The 13,458-nt window shown below is 46.7% G+C and overlaps 1 protein-coding gene across 3 annotated transcripts in view; it reads right to left on the bottom strand.

The window, feature by feature from the left end:
• FOXP1 (forkhead box P1) overlaps positions 1-13,458 on the bottom strand; it is a 159,379-nt gene that overhangs the window by 65,705 nt on the left and 80,216 nt on the right. For all 3 annotated transcript variants that reach the window (XM_036266552.1, XM_036266554.1, XM_036266553.1), the window contains one exon: positions 12,073-12,274. In XM_036266552.1, coding sequence (XP_036122445.1) covers positions 12,073-12,274 — 202 coding nt within the window. The remainder of the gene's footprint in view (positions 1-12,072; positions 12,275-13,458) is intronic.

The raw sequence follows: 13,458 nt of genomic DNA, 5'->3' as shown, positions 1-13,458 counted from the left end.
TCGGTAAAATATTAGATATCTGTATAATTGATTAAAACATATACTTAGTAGGGGTGCATTTTCAAAATGTTTAATAATGATGGGGTGAACAAATAACCAAGTAATCTTTAGAGGTCGTGGCGCTGACTGCCAAGCTCTCCCCCCCCTCTGGACGAGTTCCGCCTGCGTCTCCGTTGCGGGGAGGACAGAGCAGAGGGCTGGGACATACAATGTAGCACTTTATCTGTCCTTAACATCGGTAGGAGCTCCACTGCTCCAGGAGACAGAATGAGAGGCAGATGACTGCAGCATAAAATGCATTTTCAAGCATTAAAACAGAAAAGGAATTAGAAAGACAAAACCAGAGTTCTTACAAACGATATAAAGGTTGATATTAGAAATTTTAAAATAAATTTCATTCCATAAAATAGTTTTCATTAGATCAGTCTTAAATTTTTTCTCTTTGAATAATGAGTTTTAGCACAGAAACTCAGATCGGCCTAAACGATGGGCAGTCATCCAGACCACTCCGTCGCTTGGCAGGGCGAGGAGGAAGAACGCCATTGAGGAAGGACAGCCACTGCAGTGTTCTAGAACAGTTCTCCAAGTACGGGCCTGGGCACTTGTCGGAGACGCCCATTCTTAGGCCCCACCCCAAATTACTGAAGCAGAAACACTAGAACTGAGGTCAGCAACCTGTCCTTGAGTCAGGCCTCCCGGTGGCTCCTGACGCCAGCTCACGCCAAGAACGGCCTCCTACCAGAAACTCACCTTTCCTCTCGTCTGGAGCAGGTGTAACTGTCGACCAAGGCTCCCAGGCCTCCGACAGCACTGGGGGCCAAAGGGCAGCCAACAGGTAAGTGAGCAGTCTCACTGGGTTCCCGATCTTCTGAACATGCTCTGCACATCCGTGCTGACCCCCGTGGACTGGCTGGCCCAGCCCAGGAGCAGCCGTTGACCCGAGCCCGGGAAGCTTCCCTTCAGGTTAAAAGTCTCACCTGATGCGTATGTGGAGTGGACATCCGTACTCTGCAATGTTCTACTCATGCTCACTCTAAACACATTATAGAGATCACATTGTGTGTATACTCCTACCCCCCAGTTTATTACACTGTGAGTCTGTTACCATGTTTGTGTCTCCAACTGGACTGCATCATCTTTTAATTCCCAGAACCTACACAATTAGTATGTAATGCCCCAAAAGTGTGGTTTGAGAGGATAAATTAGTTTAATAATTATTATTAATATAATGTTTTAATTTCATTATTAATATAATATTAAATATTAAATAAATAATATAAAACATTAATTTTATCATTAATGTAATAATTATTTAATAATTATTAATATTTATCGAGTACCTACTATGTGCGAGAGGCTGTACTGTGTATTAACTCATTTAATATTTCCAGTTTCTATGAGGCAAGGCCTGGTATCATGTCCATTTTACAGATGGAAAACTGAGGCACAACAAGTTTAAGTACATTAAATGGGCCTGTGTCGGAATGCAGACAGTCCGGCTTCAGAGTCCACACTCATAGTTACCAAAGCACAGCCGCCCCCACACTGCAGGAGGAATGGGCCTAGCTGAGCAAAGGCGGCACCCCTCTGTCCCTGCCGCGGCCTTGCTCCCACGCTGTCCTGCCTGCAGGGCTCTGCCCTCGCCTCCCATCTGCTCGAGCCTCACTTCCTCAGAGAGCCTTTGCCAGACCAGCCAATTGATCCCAGTAGTAACCTTAGTCCCATCCTCTTCCTTGCTTTATTTCAGAACTCGATTCTGTCTGTCTTTTTATTGCATGTGCTTACTTGTCCGTCCCTGTCTCTTCTGGAACAGGCTCCACGGGGACAGACTTCCTCAAGCGCAGGGCTGTGGCTGGAGCACTCGCTCGTGCAGCATGGTCAGAGCGTGTACGCTTTGTGGAGTGACTGGACACATTAGTGCCATCCAGGGACTTCTTTCCTTCTTAGGGACAAATTTTTGTTGAACTCTGAACTTCCCATTCATCCTGGTTTCTTTTTAGTTCTGTCTGTATAATCCTACAATGTATTCAAGCACCACTGGATTATTCAAGCTCTTGGTGTCCATTTTTTTCTACTTAAACTACCATTTATTTCTCAGTGATCTTTAACACTGGCCATCTACTTCCTGTCCACAAAGACTCATATGTGCCAGAATGCTGCAATCAGTATTTCAGATATAAAATAACAGCCACAGTCATGAAGCCTGTGGAGCTCTCAGGGCTACAATAATAATTTCCCTGGAATTTCAGACTTTGGGGTGTCTGAGCTGAAACCCCACTGGATGGCTAACACACTCCTCTTGAAACCAAAGACCACATTGTTTACACAAACACGTTCGGTTCTTCTTTATCTTCTGCCATAATGTACCTTCACATCCAACAGTCACAGCCAAGACGCAGAATATACACATAGGAAAGGCCCTTCGGAGATACACTTCCAAGTATTAAGAATGGAAAAGGAAAAAGAAAGAACAAAAGGTCAATCAACTTTGCCATTAGACTGATTTCCTTGAAGACTATAAAAGGAATAAAGTGTGAAGGTCATAAAAGACTGTCTACCACTGGTTTAGGGAAGTCTAACAGGTGGTGTAAGTAACATCAGTTACCATCGCTCAGGGTCTGTGCTCACCAAACAAGAATGCAAACAGTGCCACAGAAGCTGAACATTTGAGCATATACATGGAGAAAGCGTGCCTTCTGGTAAACTGTTCTAAGTAGTTTTTAAAAACGTCCCTCTTGCCCTGGCCAGTTTTGCTCAGCGGTTAGCGCGTCAACCTGAGGTTCAGAGAGACCCGGGTTCAGTACCCACTAAGGGCATGTACCTCGGTTGCAGTTTGTCCCCGGCCCTGGTTGGGTGTGTGGGTGGCAGCCACTCGATGTGTCCCTTTCACGTCAATGTTTCTTTCTCTCTCTCTCCCTCCCATTCTATCTGAACAAAAAATGGAAAAATGTCCTCGGGTGAAGATAAAACAAAAAACAGAAAAAATAAAATAAAATAAAAATGTCCTTCATTTTCACCTTATTTATGGGGAAATCTCTGTTTTCCTGACTCTCCCATTTCAGTTCTAACATCTCCAGGGAGTGTTTCCTGCTCAGCTTTCTGACACTGACCATGATTCTGTCTTCCCTTCTCCTTTTCCGAAGACTTAAAAACAAAAGCTAACTAGCTAACTAACTAAATAAACTAGCCCAACAATCCAAACTGTACACTGAAAATAGTTTTCACAACTGAAAATGCAGAAACAGAGAACAAAAGCTAGAAAGTCTATGGAAGAATCTAGTACAGGTATACAGGCATCTAAACTGGGGTGACCCATGACCACCACCGAGAAAAGGGGTGTGTGTGTATGCATTAAACTGACTTGCTATAAGCCAGGTAGGTTTCATGCACCTGAATTCTACCGGCCAACATAACCATTTGCTTCTAAACAGGAAGCAGCCGCCGCCAGGAAGGCTCTTCTGGCGTTTCCGAGGTGAGTGTGCGTGGTGTCCGTCCCGCAGAGGCTGCTGTGGGCGGAAGCCTCCTCTTCACACTCCACTGACCACAGCACCCACCGGGCTCGGCCCAGAGCCTTCCTGAGGGGCACACACTGCCATATGGATGAAGGCACTGAACAAGCTGTAAGCTCCTAGCGACATGTGCCCAGGGGACCGTCCCACTTCAGCACCACCTGCGCGCTGTCTGTGCAGAGGCACCGCGGGGCCCATCAGGATGTTATTTTGAGTACACACAAAAAGGAAAATTACAGTTAAGAGAACTCTCTGGCTAGCATATCTGTTGCTCAATTCCCGAAATAGTTTCCCAAAGGAATGGTTATCTTCTTTATTCACACAGGCAGAATGACAAGCTGGAACACAAATGAACAATTTCCCTTTGTGAGCTTCCACTATTGTTTTAATGAGGAGAATATACTTTATAATACACTCAGGCCGGGACTGATTACAAAGGGGTGGAATCCGACTCAGGAGCAGGCTTGGGAAGCACACCCATCTGCACGGCCGAGGGCGCTGGCCCAGGGCGGCTCTCAGGAAGCACTGCAGAGCCTGGCTGCAGGGTAACACCAACACCGTGCAAAAAGGCATCTTTGCAAATCTTGAAAAAGAACATGACATCCACGTAAGCCTCCTGCAGAGGTTCCCCTCCTCTGGCCCGTTACCAGAGTAGGAACACGGGACCTGCTTGTCACAGAAACGGGGACAGAGCAGCGCTAGGACTTTCCCAGCCACACGGCTGGCTCCTGTGGACTTGCAGCTTCCCTTTCCAAGGCAGGAGGATCCAATATCTGGCAAAGAACATTGTCTATTCATGTAATCCAAGAGGCAAAGTGTGCATTCCAACAAAACTCTTAACCCACTACAGGGACCAGCGCCGCCAGAGTGCCCAGCAGGCTGGTCCTCGCTGCCCCGCTGCCACGGGCTCCCCTCAGCCTTGGCTGGAACAGACAGGGAGAAAGCGAAGAGCCTCGGGGGGAGGTGTGCAGGCCCCTCCCAGGCACACACCTGCGGAGGGCTGGGTGCCAACGCGGCAATCTGGTGGGAAACCTATCAGCAGGAGCAATCACTGCAGGAGAATGTCTTCCCTACACTATGGGAGAAACTGGGCTTCAGATATGGTTGTGGGGACAGCTGGCCCAATGGACGCGAAAGAGCCCATGGTCAAGATTCATATTATACAATGTACCAAGAAAAACGACAACAAAGTAAACCGCATTTAAGAGAAACATAAAATGAACTTAACCCTCCAGAGCAACGAGGCCACTTATTGGAAATCATTTATCATTTAAATACCACACAGAGAAGCAAGTCTGTGCGTTTGGTGATGGTATGCCCTGGCAAAAAGTACATAACGGCTGTGAGAAATAACAGCTGACTTTTTCTCTTTTAATCACCGCAAAAGCAAATAGTCAAGAAAATCTATAAACTGACTCCTCAGGGCAAGGCAGTATTTTAAAGATTTTCTCACTTGGTCGTTGTGCACATATGAGTGACAGGAGGTGGCATGCGCTAGCCACACTGCCCAGAGCGACCCTTCCTTCCTACTGCCAAGACCCAGAAGCAAGGACGCAAACCACAGGCCCACCGCACCCCAGCTCTTCACCGCCTCATAGCTGCCAAATTCCCAGCAGCACACGGGGTACACCTTTGCTCACTTGCTCCCAGATGCTTCTTTCTGACATAAGCAGGAATGTTTTTGCCCTAAACAGGCCATTTCCCAAGCAGGCATTTAGACAGAAACAGGCGATGTGACCAAGAGTCTGCTCTGGAGCAGAGAGAAACACCTGGATTTCTGGCCCCAGCAACTGGCCACTGGCCCTTCTCTTCCTGGTCCCTACGACGGCTGACAGGCCATGTCTGGCTTGCTTTCCTCAGGCTCCACTGCTGGGCACTGACTCAACTCCTTGCAGAAAGATGGGCAGGGAGCACAACGGGCAGCAGATAAGCTCCTGGGGCTTCTTTCACACTATGGCTGAGCAGACAGGTCTGTCCCCACCAAGCACTCTGGACACTGAAGGTCTGGTGCTGATCCCTGAACTGTACAGGCTGACAACGGTAACCTAGCAGGATGAGGTGGGGTAGCCTTCCTGGAAACCACCAGCCTGCAGCAGTTAATGCAAGGACTTGAGGGCCAGGGAGACCTCGGTTCCAGTCCCTGCCTGGTTTCCAACTAGCTGTGTGGCTTCTGCAAGTTATAAGACTGTTCTGAGCCCCACAATCCCACTTGTACAGAAAAGACAGTAAGTGGCCCACAGGGTTACTGTGAGCAATAAATGGGGAAATGGGTACTACGGCTGATGTGAAGTCCTTTCCATGCGTGGTCAGCACAAAGTAATAGCTCAATAAATGGTGGCGGCATTCTCATCAGCACCATACACCAGCAACCTGCTCCTTGCAGCAGTGCACCTCTACTCTGTGGCTCACATAACAATGGGAAGCCACTCGTTTCCAAAATGTTTGCAGACAACCCTGACTTCCCAACAGTGCCCAAACCAAGGGACCTGAATGAACATGCACTTGCACTACTTCTCACACATAAGCATGCATGCCGAAGCCTGGGGCTGTGTGAAATGCACATCCAGACTCAGCAATTTGGGGTGGGCCTGACTTTGCACTTCTAAAGGCTCCCAGGTGATGCCAAAGTGGCTGCAGTTGCTGAGGTTGCACAGCAAGAATCTTGGGCATGAATGACAAACACAAGTTCCCACTCCTCACCTCGGACCATGAAACCCAAATCTTCCTGGGAAAAGCCAGGAAGTTGTCTGTTCTAACAAACACCTGTGAGAATATCATCAAGAAATCTGAGAAACGTGGTCTTGTTACTTAAGGTCAGAAATGGACAGTTTGTTTGTTTTTTTTTCCAGTAAATGGTCAGACAGTAAATATTTTAGTCTTTGTAGGCCATATGGTCTCTGCTCCAACTGCTCCAGCCGGCCACTGCTGCGTGCACACAGCCACAGACAATGTACACATGAAAGAGCATTGCTGTGTTCCAATAAAACTTTATTTATAAGATGAGCTGGGGGCCAGACCTGGCTGGTGGGCCACAATTGGCTGACCTCTGTTATAGATCAATTGCCTCAATACACATTTGCATGAAGCAGCAACAACAATTCTGAAGACAATTTGACTGCATTTCTCCAAAATGCTTTAACGGGAAGATCTGTGGTAACCTGTTCAAGTATTTCAGATCAAAAGAAATAATCTGATTTTTTAAAACAAAATAAAAAAAAAGTTGCAATGAGGAAGAGCTACTCAGAATGATGAGAGGCTAGGGGTTACTGCTTAATTATCTGGCTCAAAAGGCCCTCAATATGAATATATACAAAGTGAAAGGGTTGTGAAACTAGAACAGTTCAGAAATCAAGCATCTAGAATTTTAGAAAATAAACCAAAAGCACCAATATTTATTCATAAACACATAATTTAGTTTAAAAAAATAGAAAAAAGAAAAGAAAGCTCCAGGCCTGTCCACTGCCTTTTGAACACAGTGAGGCCAGTAAACACAAATGTTATTGTTACATAGTCAAATACATGGCAACATGTCAAGAGGCCACAAATAAAAAGCAGAGACTGTGTATCAAGTGAAACTGTCTGATGGTACACTAGCCAAGCAAAAACCTTCAGGGGTTATTTGAAAAGAGCTGCCAACTGTGGAGTGCAGAAAATGCGAGCAGTTGAGATGCACGGAGCTACATCGACCAGCGAGGATGGAAAGGAAGGAAGAGACGCTAGGCGCGGACCGAGGCCACCCAGGCCTCAGAGAGAAAGGGGCCCGATGTGGTCACCTGACTCTGAGAACAATGTGGCTGCTGCAACGAAAGAGGAGGCTGCACAACTGGGATCTTTCCAAAGTTTAAAGAGACCTCTCCACCCAATGCTTAAGGAAGCCTTGGAACAAATATTTAGAAGAGCTATGAATCTGAGAAATAAAACATCCACCAATGGTTGGTAAACTGAAAGTGAAAATCTGGGATGGATCACAAAAAAGGAATATTTTTAATACGGACTACAGAGGACAGCTGAAATAGAATAGAGACCATGTGATGTCTGCAACGAGGAAGGGTAGGGTTTACACGGCAGAAAGCAAAGTGAGGATGCTTTTTATAGATAGAGAAGCTTGTTGTGCATGTGTCTATGTGCAGGCCCTGCATGGGAGTCATTTCTGTTTTTTGTGTGCTGTTTCAGACCGTAAATAATTTATATTCTGCAAATCCTACTTGTACCCTCCCTTCACGTAAAGGCTAAGAAATATCTGTATCAAAGTTAAAAGGGAACTGTTATTTTCCTTTAAATATGGTGATTTGCACACAGTAGGTTAAAAGAATACAAGTGTTGTTGAATATATTTTAAATTAAATTTAAAAGTTCTTTTAGGAACACTGACTTTAATTTATCACAATTAAGTGGTCATGTGATGCTTAACGACAAGGACACATTCTGAGAAGTGCACGGTGAGGGGACTGGGCTGCTCAGCAAACATCACAGACACACTTACACTGGCCTGGATGGTCTGGCCCACGACAGGCCCAGGCTACCTGGCGCTGCTCCTGGGCTGCAAGCCTGTGCAGCATGTAACTGCACTAAACAACCTGAGATTAAATCACGCACGAGAGAAAACGATGCAATCCTGACACGTGACAACCGCGAGACGCATGCGGCTGCTGCCTGGGTAACACAGCCACTGCTTCACACGACAGTAAAAACATACACCAGTCCCAGTCCTTTATTAGCAGGTGCCATGTACTGCACTAATTATATGGGCTGTACTTCTGTGTGACTGGCAGTGCAGTGGGTTTGTTTACTGCAGCATCACAACACATGAGCAATGCGTTGCACGGTGACATAAGACATCACTGGGCAACAGAGATTCTTCAGCTCCACTGCAGTTCTACGGGGCCACATCACTGGGAAGGCACGGCTGTGATTCACTTCTCAGTTGAATGGGAACTCACGTGCTCATTTACAAAGTAAAAGAAAGACTTGAATTTAGATCTTGGATATGCCACTAACCAGTTCTGTGACCCTACATCAGTTATTTAATCTCTATGACTCATTTTCCTCATCTGTAAAACGGACATAATAATCCCTACAGCTCCCAGTGGGTAAAATGAGACATCACTCCCAAGATGGGAGGGGAGCCAGTGCTTGGTACAGAGAAAGAGCTGATTAAATGTGAGCTCCTTCCCTTCCCTGAACACACTAAAACATAATGTGATGTTTAGAGTTTTAATTCAGGCAATTACTTAAGTAGTAATTGCTATTTGTATTTACATAGCTGCTTTGATCCAAGAAGCTCCAAGGGCTTTACTAAATTTAGCATTTTAATAAATGTTTCATTTGCATTCTGTTGATTTTGTTTACCCACACCAAAACTTGGAATTTCCTAAAGCAAGAGAGACAAGTTAAGAAAACAAGATAATATTGTCATGCTTAAGGTACCCCAAGTCTGAGTTTCATTCTTTACCTAAGAAGCCTCCTTCCCTGGTCCTGGGAGTAAAATGACAGCAGGAGACAGGATGCACTTTTCCCTGGTCAGCTCCCTTCAGCTTCTGCTGCTGAGGTCGCCCACCCACTCCTACCAGGCACTGCCGACACAGGTAGGTTCACTGCACCAATGAATTTATGTTTAATCAGCACAAAAAACGTGATTATATTGTCAGAAGAAAATCAAAGCATGAAGCCCGGTGGCAGTCCTGAATTCCAATGGTGCTGGGTGTCAGTGACTGCACGGGGACGGGTCTCCAGCACCTTCACCTGGGCCTTGGCATCACCTCCCGAATGACACAGACCACTCATCCAGGCACAGGGAGACGCTGGACTCTGCGTGACAGCCAGTGGGTCTCGAATGGCAATCCTTACCAAAGTGTGTTTTTCCCCTTCTCTGCACTCAAGGGTGTACCCTGAATGATTTAATTACCATTTTCCTTGTGGAAGACAAATTAAAGAGGGTGGGAGCGCTGCGCCAAGCGTGTTATTTATCTCCTAACAGGCTGTAGCTCAGCAGAGCCCAGAGCTGCGGCGGCGGCTGGTGCAGCCGGAGGCAGGCTGAGGAGAAGGCGGTGCCCAGCCACACACACGCAGCCGGCCACAGTGCGACAGCGGCCGCGTCCACAGCCAAACCCTCATGGTGCTGCCTTTTCCCAACAAACTATCCAGGAGAACACTCCCAATCCCTTCGAAAAGAACCCTTCGCCTGAGATCAGAGTGTGCGGGCCAGACGGTCCGTATCCAGACTGTGCTCAGGAACCCGAGGGGGCTCGTGGACATGCTCCCAAAGGCACCGAGGACAGGGCGAGCTTCAAGGGACGGCCACACCAATGGCACCTCTGGTGCCAGTGAGAACCCCTTTTATAGGGATAGCTTTCTGACCATGTCCACTATTTAAACAGAACAGCACACACACGATTTTAAAATTAACCGTAACGAGGTAAAACCATTTAACATTCACTGGACGTGCCTATATATATACATGATAGTTGAGTTTTTCATGATCAGTTCTGTAAAGTTACCACTTTTTAACCATCTTCAACCTTATTTGTCTTATTTAAAATGTGCTAATCAGAATTTTCTTTTAATCCAGCCACACCTAGGAGCCTCCCAGGTAATACAAACCGAGAGAAGTGGCGACAGGTCATTTCAGTTTCTTCTTTGCATGTGCAGCTGGACAATCCAGCCTGATTTTACACCCAGACTAAGGATCAGTGAGACCGGGACTCTTTTCTGACCAATGTTCTAATTCTGACATGTATACTGAAGGTTATGCTCAATTTTTGTGCAGACAAATAACAACCAGAAAAAAAGTCAAACAAACTTATTGTCCTGGAATGAGACTGTCTCGATCCATTTCCTTCCCAATGCGCCGTAAGACATGAAAGGGCCACTCTTCTCCCACCTGCGCACTGCTAACCTATCACTGACGGCCGAAACACAACCTTCGAGAACGAAACTGAGCACACTGCACCAAACAAGAGGAGTCTGTCACGGGCATCCGTGCAGCTCCACCGCGGCCGACAAGATGACAACAAACCCCCAGGACTGCAGCGGGACTCCGTGCGTGAGCCCTGGCTCCGCCTAGGATGAGGGTGATGTCAGCCCCTCCCAGTGAATGGACCAAAGCAAGGACAGCAAACGGCAAACGCCTAGGGACTTCTCTTCAAAGCTGTTTAAGGGTTAGTGCTTTTAATTTTTTTAATAACAAAGACAATATAAAAGATCATAAAGCAAGAGCTAAGACTGGTTTCCGGATGCAGCGAACCACCCTAGCCGGGAGCAGGAGCCGGGTCTGGCCCAGCGGCTCCACACTGACTGACCACCACCACTGGCCCGCAGTGCTGCGCAGGCCAGCGTGCAACAGCGGGCTGAGCTTCCGTCTTGACGGGAACTCCACACCGATCTCAAAATGTGAGTTGCAAGTTTTGGTTAAAACATGTATAAATCTCATTTTGGGAACCACTCATGGGTTTTACACTTGAATGTGATACAAGCACAGAAACATATGGATTCAGATCATGTTTTGTGATTACTACACTCCAAATGGGTAAAATGCTGCTGGTATAACGATATACATCTCATTAAACCAGTGGGCCTCCTGACATTTCAAGAAATATTTGAAATTATATTTGTAATCGCTTAAGTGGAAACATAACCTAAACACTTTCACTGAGTCACTTATTAAAAAAATAAAGTTTGTTTTGAACGCATGGAAATGATAGTTACGTATCACTTCTGAGGTTCCTTTTGTCTGTAGAAACTCCACATCACGACATATACATGAGATGGTTTAAAGCAGCAAACTGAAAGCACTTGAACTCCGGGAGCACTCTGTGTGTGCAGACACCTTCTGACAAGGGCAGCCCACGTGCTGCCCCTCGGGGCAGTGACAACCGCGCTGCAGCTCCCTTTGCTCAGGACCACATGCGCACAGGACGGGTCCACGAAACAACCTTGGCTTCAACATTCAGAGGAAGCGCAAAGAACTAAAAGTACAGTCTCAACTTCCAGACAGAACACGACAATGTCTTCCACCATCAAGAGGGGGGTGTGCTGCGCATGTCCGTGTATCCACACACGGGCCCTTCCCCTCTCCAGCCTTCAACCCTCACCGAGGGTTTTCCAAGAAGGCCATGTGCTTTGGGGACACCATGATGATAAACATGGGCTCCCTGCCTTCAAGGAAGGCAGTGCAGAGTAGTTTAAGTTCTATTTTTTTCTTAAATCACCATTCAAAATTGCCCCAGGGGCCTGCCATCCCTCAGGTGTTTAGAGCCATGCCATCAACCTGCACATGAGCGCTCTGCAGGGAGAGGGGGCCTGGAAGCCTGGACCTCCAGCCCATCCAGGGAGAAACCAGCAGCTCTGCCTGCCTCTAAGTTTAGGTTAGACCGACTAAGTGCTCGTTCCATGTTGAAAAGGTGAAAATAATACGGTGTTTACACCCAAACATCAAACACCTTCTTAGGTGATTCTATGCACAGTCAAGGTCCAGGGAGCCGATTCGGGACCCTGGAGATATGGGGAGGCGTGGCCATCCCTCCACATTGGACATTTGTGGACATATCTCGGCGGCTCGCTCCTACCTTTCCCTCTTGGGGGTGTGGACCGAGAGCTGTCCGTTGGTAGAGGCATGTGGGTTCATTATTAAGGAGGTCTTGGAGGGGGCAGAGGAGGAGACGCATGTCGTGCTCAGGTCCAGACTGTGGTTGCCGACCGTGGCCTCCTCCGCGGTGTGAGCGCTCGTCACTTCTTTCCAGAGCTGCTGCAGTTCTGCTGGAATCATGCCTGAAACAAACAAATTGGATAATTAAATCAATTAACAGCCAATTCTGTCCTCTTCAAACAGTAATTAAATCAAAGAGTCAGTAAACAAAGCCTCGCGTTCTGGGGTTTCGGGAGCTCGGTGGTCTTTCCCTCCCAACGAAAGCAAACAGTGGTGGTGACAACCCTGTCCTCCCCTGGGCGCCGGTGGAGAGTCCTGTCACACGGCCACTTTGCCAGACTGTGAGCCTCCATCCAAACCGGGTTTTCTAGATTTTTGGGGGGGGGGGGGGGGGGTGGTAAAAAGAGTGGATAGATGTTACATATTTTTAGACACAAAAAAGGACTCAAAATAAATGTGTTCAACAATACTATTATGACAACACAAACCAAAAAATGAATAATTTTTTTAGTTTAAGTCTTAAATGATGACAAATAGCTTTGTTATTAAATATAGTTTTTATTAATCACTTTTAGACATAAATTATGAATTCATATCGTCTTCCTGAAATGCTTTTCAACTTTTAACAGTCAAATTGATTATACTATGATTATTTCATTAACACACCTATCTTCCTCATTAATTTTGGTTTCTTGTACCACATGCTTAATTGATGGATGTGTCTACTGAAAAACTGTGTAACTTTTTACACAAGTAGCACTATTATTACTGTCATTTCTTAGAGCAATGCTAATGAACCATTGCAGAAGAAAAGGAAAACGTGAAGTCAAGTTGAAGTAATAAAGTGCTCTTGTTGTTCAACGGGGTCAAAGTGGACACGGGTCTTAAGAGTAAGTGTCGATCTGCATCCTAACTCCCCACAACGACACAGTCAGCACGCTGGTCTCACGACCGGCCGCGGCCTGGGCTCTGGTGGGCTCTGCCTCTCCCAGCCCGGGTTTCCCAGTCCCACCGCAAGGCGCACCCTAGGGCACGTACGCACCAGAGGGAATATTCTACGTGGCCACCACCACCAAGCGCAGCTTCCTGGAAAGGACACCCCGAGAAATCACGAGCCCTGCCCAGGAGGCAGCCATCCCAGGAGCGGTCACTTCTCAGCCCACGGCCGCAGCCCAAGCAGGCTTCTCACCAAGTGTAAGGTATCGCATTAAAAAAGAAAGCTATGTGCATTATATTCATTTGAAACACATGATAAAAAATGCCAAGGTCTAAATTTAATTTATTTTTGTCATTTAGAATACAATGG

This window comes from Molossus molossus, unplaced genomic scaffold, assembly GCF_014108415.1.
Source record: "Molossus molossus isolate mMolMol1 unplaced genomic scaffold, mMolMol1.p scaffold_m16_p_18, whole genome shotgun sequence".
Lineage (NCBI taxonomy): Eukaryota > Metazoa > Chordata > Mammalia > Chiroptera > Molossidae > Molossus > Molossus molossus.
The sequence above is the reverse complement of the archived record's forward strand: the minus strand, read 5'-3'. Positions and strand labels throughout refer to the sequence as shown.